Below are 9,217 nucleotides of genomic sequence, written 5' to 3'. Positions count from 1 at the left end.
GCCAATCAGGGCCAGGGATGGTGGGAGGGACTGAGACTCCAGCCAATCAGGGCCAGGGATGGTGGAGGGAGGGGGGTTCCAGCCAATGGCAGCCCTCAGAGTGTCCTCAGGAGGAAATCATGTGTAAAATACATATCATAAAAACATCACAAAGTATAAAAATTCCAATTACAGTCATCGCAGGACAGTTATGCTGTTATGACCGGAACTAAACATATATACATTTATCATTATATATACATGCTGATGTGGACCAGAACGTGGGGGGTGTATACATGCGCAGGTGCATCCATGTGCATGCATATCTACACACATATTTCTCCATGCATTTGCTTATGTTTAAATTGTATGCAAGTAGAAGAGTATATATAAATGTGTATATATACACACACACACACACACACACACACACTTGTGTACACATGCAGACGTTCAGACAGATATCTATGGGTATGTAGAGATGCCTCCACATATATACATATATGTATATACACAAACACACATCCATCTGTTGTTGTCCATTGTTCTGGTCCGTTGTTCCAGGTGATGCTGGAGAAGAGACCCTCCAGCAGAACCAAAGGCTGCAGGCGATGAGGAGAGGGTCTCCTTGCCCAATGCATCGCTCACCTGGAGGGCCAGCACCAGGAAGGTCACAAAGGCCCCATTCCCACTCCCTCATTTGCCCTGGATAGAACTGGGCAGATCCACGTGCCCCATATCGAATCTCCCCAGAAACAAGTTCCTACTACCCTTTGCCTCAATCGGCAGCATGACTGGGGCTGAGTTCATATTTGTCAGCAACAGGGAAGAGCTGGTTGTTTTCAAAAGTAAAGGGTCAATAGTCCGCTTTCAGAAAAATCGCGCTAAGAGGGAATTGCCCTGGATCTCTTGTGCAAGCCCCTGATCGAGTTGTGTTAAAATTGGTGTGAGTGTGAACTTCCAACTTTTAAATCGGTTTGGGAACCGGGGTAAAATGTAGTCTGAATGGCCCCTACATTTAAGGGTGAAGGGAGCAAGAAACAACAAGCAAAGTCTAAACACTCCCTTTGACCATTGCAGCATTATAGCGTGCCGTCACCCTTGAACTGTCAATGGCTCACCTGCAGCAAGGCCAGGAGAGCACAGAACGTGGCTATACAACTCGGTGTGTGGCACTCCCCACAACAAGGATGTGTGTCTTTTTTATTTTCAAAAATGTTTATTACACTGAGATATTCCCATGATAGTATTTAAATTACCAAATATCGACCAAATATTAACTATTAATTTAACGGAATGTTATCACCCTTTTCTTCAAATGTTTTAAGACAACTCCATTCCATTTCTAAATCTTCTTTTGGTTTCCCTCTTAATAAGGCAGATACTATATCCACATTTCTAGCTTCATGTATCTTAATCAACCAGTGTTTGACAGAAGGATTAACTGTAGATTTCCAAACTTGAGCAAATAAGATCCTTGCACATGAGACCATATATAAAACAATTCTGTTGTATTTTATTGACTTTATGTTGTGTGTCATGTTTAGTAAAAATAAATTTGGTTCAAAGGGAATACAGTGGAACCTCGCCTTACACGGGGGATCCGTTCTGGATTCTTCTGCGTAAGGCGAATTCTGCCTATGCTCAAGCCCCATTGGAAACAATGGGGCTCATGCACGGCGGCCCGGTGGGGTGAGGGGCGCAACGGGCACGCGCGCCCATTCAATTGAATGGGATGCGCCGCCTTTTCCGCCCCACGCACGCCCCACGGCTTGAGCGCGTACGCTCAAGTCCGCATATGAGAAAGCCGCGTATGGGGAGGATGCACTGTATCTATATCAAGAATGTTTTGGATGGTTCCATGAATCCTTTGCCAGAATCCTTTAGCTTTAATGCATGTCCACTTCATATGAAAGAAGCTTTCCTTGGGTTCCCCGCATGTCCAGCACTTAGTATTGCCAGCTTTGTATATCTGGTGGGTTTTTGGGTTACCACTTGAATAACATTTTGATGTAATTTTCTTTCTAGTTTTGGCACTGAGTGAATTCATTTGTTCCTTTCCATGATTTTCCCCATTCCTCTATAGCAGGGGTAGGCAACCTTTTTCAGCCGGGGGCCGGGTTGGTGTCCCTCAGTCGACTGGGGGGCCGAAGCCGGGGGTGGAGCTTCAACCCTCCGGGGCGGGGCCACATGCGGGGGGGGGGGGTGGAGCTTCCACCCCACAGGGCAGGGCCACGTGCTGGGGGTGGAGCTTCCACCCACCGGGGCGGGGCTGCATGCTGGGGGCGGAGCTTCCACCCTCCGGGGGCCAGGCCTCCCCATCTTTGCTGGCCCCTGACGGGGCCCCAGGCCCCGTCAGAGATCGGCAAAAAAGCTGGTGGGGGCCGCCAGCGCTGGAGGGCTCCCTGGAGGGCCCCAGCGACGGCACTGGGCCTCCGAGAGGCCCCCTGCCGCCGTCGGAGCACTCCTGGAGGGCCCCAGGGAGGGCAAAGGGCCCCCCAGAGGCCCCCTGCCGCCCTCGGAGCCCTACAGGAGGGCCCCAGGGATGGCAGCAGGCCCCCCAGAAGCCCCCTGCCGCCCTCGGAGCCCTCCTGGAGGGCCTCAGGGACTGCAAAGGGTCCCCCAGAGGCCCCCTGCCGCCCTCGGAGCCCTCCTGGAGGGCCCCAGGGACGGCAAAGCGTCCCCCAGAGGCCCCCTGCCGCCCTCAGAGCCCTCCTGGAGGGCCCCAGGGACTGCAGCAGGCCCCCCAGAGGCCCCCTGCCGCCCTCGGAGCCCTCCTGGAGGGCCCCAGGGATGGCAAAGGGCCCCCAGGAGGCCCACTGCCGCCTTCGGAGCGCTCCTAGAGGGCCCCAGGGGCGGCAGCGGGGCCCCCAGAGGCCCCCTGCCGCTCTCGGAGCCGTCCTGGAGGGCCCCAGGGACTGCAGCAGGCCCCCCAGAGGCCCCCTGCCGCCCTCGGAGCCCTCCTGGAGGGCCACAGGGACGGCAAAGGGCCCCCAGGAGGCCCCCTGCCGCCCTCGGAGCCGTCCTGGAGGGCCCCAGGGGCGGCAGCGGGCCCCCAGAGGCCCCCTGCCACCCTCGGAGCCCTCCTGGAGGGCCCCAGGGACGGCAAAGGGTCCCCCAGAGGCCCCCTGCCGCCCTCAGAGCCCTCCTGGAGGGCCCCAGGAACGGCAGCGGGCCCCCAGAGGCCCCCTGCCGCCCTCGGAGCCCTGCTGGAGGGCCCCAGGGACGGCAGCGGGCCCCCCAGAGGCCCCCTGCTGCCCTTGGAGCCCTGCTGGAGGGCCCCAGGGACGGCAGCGGGCACCCCAGAGGCCCCCTGCCACCCTCGGAGCCCTCCTGGAGAGCCCCAGGGACGGCAGCGGGACCCCCAGAGGCCCCCTGCCACCCTTGGAGCCCTCCTGGAGGGCCCCAGGGACTGCAAAAGGTCCCCCAGAGGCCCCCTGCCGCCCTCGGAGCCCTCCTGGAGGGCCCCAGGGACTGCAGCAGGCCCCCCAGAGGCCCCCTGCCGCCCTCGGAGCCCTCCTGGAGGGCCCCAGGGATGGCAAAGGGCCCCCAGGAGGCCCACTGCCGCCTTCGGAGCACTCCTGGAGGGCCCCAGGGGCGGCAGCGGGGCCCCCAGAGGCCCCCTGCCGCTCTCGGAGCCGTCCTGGAGGGCCCCAGGGACTGCAGCAGGCCCCCAGAGGCCCCCTGCCGCCCTCGGAGCCCTCCTGGAGGGCCCCAGGGACGGCAAAGGGCCCCCAGGAGGCCCCCTGCCGCCCTCGGAGCCCTCCTGGAGGGCCCCAGGGACGGCAAAGGGTCCCCCAGAGGCCCCCTGCCGCCCTCAGAGCCCTCCTGGAGGGCCCCAGGGACGGCAGTGGGCCCCCAGAGGCCCCCTGCCGCCCTCGGAGCCCTGCTGGAGGGCCCCAGGGACGGCAGCGGGCCCCCCAGAGGCCCCCTGCCACCCTCGGAGCCCTGCTGGAGGGCCCCAGGGACTGCAAAAGGTCCCCCAGAGGCCCCCTGCCACCCTCGGAGCCCTCCTGGAGGGCCCCAGGGAGGGCAGCGGGCCCCCAGAGGCCCCCTGCCGCCCTTGGATCCCTACTGGAGGGCCCCAGGGACGGCAGCGGGCCCCCTAGAGGGCGGCCACGGCGGCGGCGGCAACAGCAGCCAGGGGCCAGGCGGCAGGCCTCCGCGGGCCGCATCCGGCCCGCGGGCCGGAGGTTGCCGACCCCTGCTCTATAGGTATAGTTTTATTTATATCACCTGCCCATCTTACCATGCTGTGTTTAATAATTTCATCTTCTAGATCTCTTTCTTTTAATAGTTTATAATATTTGGATATGTGTTTACCTTTTTTGTCCATAATAATTTTATCTATTTCGTTGTTATCCATCGTCAACCCAGGAGCTTTATTGTCTGCCTTAAAACGATTGTTTAATTGGTTGTATAAAAACCAATCCTTCATGTTTCCTTTTTCATTAAGTTCTTCCATAGATTTCATATTGTATTTTCCTTCTGGTGTTTTGTTGATTAAATCTCCGTATCTTAGCCATGGAGTATTTTTGTCCTTTGTTCTGTTGTAATAGGCTTCTTGCAATGACACCCAAAATTGATGTCTCATTTTATACCATACTTTAAGCAATGCTCTTCTTATAACATGATGGTTAAAAGTATTATTATCTTCTGGTTTTGTATACCACATATATGCATGTATACCAAGATTCAGGTTAGCTTTTTCTATATTCAATAAATTCTTGTTTTCTAATTTGAACCATTCTTCTAACCGTTTGAGACAAGCTGCATAATAATACAGCTTAAATTTTGGTATGTTACATCCCCCCGTTGAAGAAAATATCTTTTACTAAGGTAACCATAACAGTTTTGACTCCGTATCCCATCCTGAAGCCTGTTTGAAATGGGTCCAGATAATCTGCTTCATCCAAGACCTCTTGTAGATGAAGATCAACTGTCCTCTCAATCATATTGTTTAGAAATGGGAGATGGGAGACTGGTCTGTAATTGTTCATGTCCAAGGGATCTAGGGAAGGCTTCTCCATAAACGGCCGTACCACAGCTTCTTTTAATCAAGATGGAAAATAGCCCTAACTAAGAGATGCATCTATGATATATCTCAGGTGATATATGAAGGGCAACGGTCGAGAGGGCAAGTTCTCCTCTTCTCACTTCCAAGGGGCTTGTCCACATCCTCAGTACTCAGATTCAAATTGATCCAGTATGATCTTACTTATGGACACCTTACTTACAACCACTGCAATAATGCTGACATCCAATTTGGCTCTTATCTGAGAGATATTATCTGTGAAATAGTAATTTAAAGCATCATAGTGAGCTGTAGAAGGCAAAGTTTTGTGCAAATTCACAACTTCTGTGCATCAAAGAGACCAGTGTGTTGAAACAGCAAAGAACTTTATTGAAAACACATATCAAAAATTCAGTGTTTAAGCCAGAACTACCAGAATATATTAAAACCCCAAACCTTAAATTCCACCCTCTTCCAAACCCCACCCACAATTCTCACCATCTATCCCCCACTATTAACCAGCCCCACTTTGCCATCCTTCTCACACGCACAATCTCTCCCTGCCCCAGACATTTGAAGAAACTAGCTCCCTTTCTGTTACTACCGGTCCCCAACTTTCTTCAGCCAACATTCCACAAATTCCGAATGCTATCATTGCTTTTCTAACTAGCTGCAACAAATCCCAGCCCCCCATCTAACTAATCTAAACCATGACCCATAATCCCCAGCCAAATTTGTAACTCAAAACAATTATCTATACTAGTAGCAATTAAAACCTAAACTTAACAAAACATAACTTTAAAACATAAACAGACATATGGACATAAAAACTCTACAAATAAATTCATAAGGGCTTTTAAACACCGCTAGATTGAAAAAATATCTTTGTATTCCATCTTTACAAAAATAATGTTCATTCACTTCATGGATTTGTGTGGCTTCTCTCCTGTGTTGCCTCTCTGGTGTCTCAGGTGGGCTGACTTGTCAGAAAAACATTTCCCACAATGCTGGCATTTGTGAGGCCTCTCTCCTGTGTGGACTCTCTGATGTTTCACTAGGTGTGACTTCGAAGAAAAACATTTCCCACAATGCTGGCATTTGTATGGCTTCTCTCCTGTGTGGACTCTCTGATGTCTCAGGTGGGCTGACTTGTCAGAAAAACATTTCCCACAATGCTGGCATTTGTGAGGCTTCTCTCCTGTGTGGACTCTCTGGTGTGTCACTAGGCTTGACTGCCGATAAAAACATTTCCCACAATGCTGGCATTTGTATGGCTTCTCTCCTGTGTGGACTCTCTGATGTATCACTAGGCTTGACTGCCGATAAAAACATTTCCCACAATGCTGGCATTTGTATGGCTTCTCTCCTGTGTGGACTCTCTGATGTATCACTAGGCTTGACTGCCGATAAAAACATTTCCCACAATGCTGGCATTTGTATGGCTTCTCTCCTGTGTGGACTCTCTGGTGTGTCACTAGGTGTGACTTCTGAGAAAAACATTTCCTACAATGCTGGCATTTGTGAGGCTTCTCTCCTGTGTGGACTCTCTGATGTATCACTAGGCTTGACTGCCGATAAAAACATTTCCCACAATGCTGGCATTTGTATGGCTTCTCTCCTGTGTGGACTCTCTGATGTATCACTAGGTGTGACTTCAAAGAAAAACCTTTCCTACAATGCTGGCATTTGTATGGCTTCTCTCCTGTGTGGACTCTCTGATGTGTCACTAGGCTTGACTTCTGAGAGAACCAATTCCCACAATGCTGGCATTTGTATGGCTTCTCTCCTGTGTGGACTCTCTGATGTGTCACTAGGTGTGACTTCCGAGAAAAACATTTCCCACAATGCTGGCATTTGTATGGCTTCTCTCCTGTGTGGACTCTCTGATGTGTCACCAGGACTGACTTCTGAGAAAAACATTTCCCACAAGGCTGGCATTTGTATGGCTTCGCTCCTGTGTGGACTCTCTGATGTGTCACTAGGTGTGACTTCCGAGAAAAACATTTCCCACAATGCTGGCATCTGTATGGCTTCTCTCCTGTGTGGACTCTCTGATGTATGACAAGGATTGACTTGTAAGCAAAATGTTTCCCACAATGCTGGCATTTATGTGACTTCTTTCCTCTGTGGACTCTCTCATGACTCAAGTGTTCTTCTGTAAAGAAAGACAAGCACAGATGAGACTGAAAATCAGAGTTAAGAGAGGAGGGTATTAACCCATGGTTTAGCCCTCATTCATCCCTCCTTATTAGAGATAAAATTAAGAAAGTTTCTGTGAGTAACTGAAGCATGACCCTGCTGTTTATGGCCCTAAATCCATGGAACAATTGTATATTTACTTATAAGAGTTAACAAAGAAGAGATTGGAGGGGGTCTACCTTAAGGGAATCACTAGAAGGAGATATTCAGACAAAGGACTGTTGAAAAAATATTCCATTAAACATGTGCAAAAATACTTTGATTGACAGGTGGCATCATATCCTGTGAGACTGCCATTGAGTCCTAAGTCACAGCCCAAGGCATGATGGAAGCTAAACGCAGAGGTCCCTTCATGCTGTTTGGCACCAGGAGATGACTCACAACAATACAGTATGCAGCTCTCATGCGGATTGGTGTGGATAGGATAGGAGTTGTGTGTACAAGGGATGTTGAAGATGATGGAATTCAGAGAGGAGAGCTTGCAAATATTTGTATTATTTTGCAACTCAAGATAGAGAACCTCAAAGGATTTAGATGAAATCAACTGTGTTTGTGACTTATTTTTAAGTGTGAAAAGTGGTCAGTGCATTGCCAATATCTATATATCTGGCTATTTACTTCCGTACTCTGCTATGTTATTGCTGAGTTGCATCTCAAAGTGTCACCCTCAGATTGTAGTGTACACTGGATTTTGAACACAATCGAAATTCGGAGCCAAGAAGGACTCGAGATGCTATGTGCTAATGATTTTTGTCTGAGATATTTGCACCAAGGACCCATTGCATTCAATTTGGTTTCATACCACCCCACCCCCCCGCCAGAAACATTCTAAAGTGATTTAAACCTTTTTGAACACTCGGTTACATGGATTTGTAACTGGTTGACTGGCTGAACCCAATGATGGCTCCTTTTCATCCTGGAGAGAAGTGACCAGTGGGGTCCCACAGGGTTCTGTCCTGGGCCCAGTGCTATTCAAAATTTTTATCAATGACCTGGATGACAGAATTGAGGGTATACTTATCAAATTTGCAGATGACACCAAATTAGGAGGAGTAGCTAATACCTCTGAGGAATGGATCAAACTTCAGTATGGCCTGAATAGACAAAGCTGGGCCAAAGCTAAAAAAATGAATTTCAACATAGGGAAATGTAAGGTACTGTACTCAGGCCAGAAAAATAAATGCACAGATATAGGATGCGTGACTCCTGGCTGAATGAAACTACATGTGAAAGGGATCTAGGAGTCCAAGTAGACCACAAGTTGAACATGAGTCAACAGTGTGATGCGGCAGCTAAAAAGGCCAATGCAGTTTTTGGCTGCATCAATAGAAGTATAGTGTCTAGAACAAGGGAAGTAATAGTGCCACTCTATTCTGCTTTGGTCAGAGCCCACCTGGAATACTGTGTCCAGTTCTAGACACCACAATTCAAAAAGGACAGAACAATGGAAGCAAGGCACAGGAAAAGAGGTTCAGCCTAAACATTAGGAAGAACTTCCTGACAGTAAGAGCTATTCAACAGTGGAATATACTCCTTCAGAGCATATTAGCGTCTCATTCTGGTTATTACTATTTTCCTTCTTTGAAGGGTTTTAAAGGTCTTTGAAGGACTTTAAACAAAGGCTGGGTTGCCATCTACTGGGTATTCTTTCAATGTGTTTTCTGCATGGTAAGGGCTTGAACCAGATGGTCCTTGTGGTCTATTCCAACTCTATGATTCTAAAGTGGAATCATAGTGCCATGATTATGTAGTATAAAAGGGACCTCAGTCTTCATAGGAAAGGCAATGAAGTCAGCTTCCTTACCCACAGAGGCCACATTCTCGTAATTCTCCATCATCACATAATTGTACATAAGTCTCTGCTTCTTCGTCAACAATTTCCATTCGTCCTCAGTGAAATATACTGCCACATCCGAAAAGGTCACCTGAAACAGAAAATAGCCCTCATCCAGAGAATGACTAAGCAAAAGGGGAAGAAAGCACATGGTTCATCCAAATATTATTTGATCACTTTAGAATTCAGTC

At 49.7% G+C, this 9,217-nt stretch overlaps 1 protein-coding gene across 1 annotated transcript in view; it reads left to right on the top strand.

The window, feature by feature from the left end:
• The first annotated feature begins 1,642 nt into the window (after positions 1-1,642).
• Positions 1,643-9,217, top strand: part of LOC149287667 (uncharacterized) — a 29,003-nt gene continuing 21,428 nt past the window's right edge. Inside the window, exon 1 of the mRNA XM_089492541.1 lies at positions 1,643-1,671. Within this exon, the coding sequence (XP_089348667.1) occupies positions 1,643-1,671 (29 nt within the window). The remainder of the gene's footprint in view (positions 1,672-9,217) is intronic.

Source organism: Sceloporus occidentalis, unplaced genomic scaffold (assembly GCF_023333645.1).
Source record: "Sceloporus occidentalis isolate IW3139 unplaced genomic scaffold, rSceOcc1.0.p SCAF_57, whole genome shotgun sequence".
Lineage (NCBI taxonomy): Eukaryota > Metazoa > Chordata > Lepidosauria > Squamata > Phrynosomatidae > Sceloporus > Sceloporus occidentalis.
Note: the sequence above shows the minus strand (reverse complement) of the source record. Positions and strands in the feature narration are given on the sequence as shown.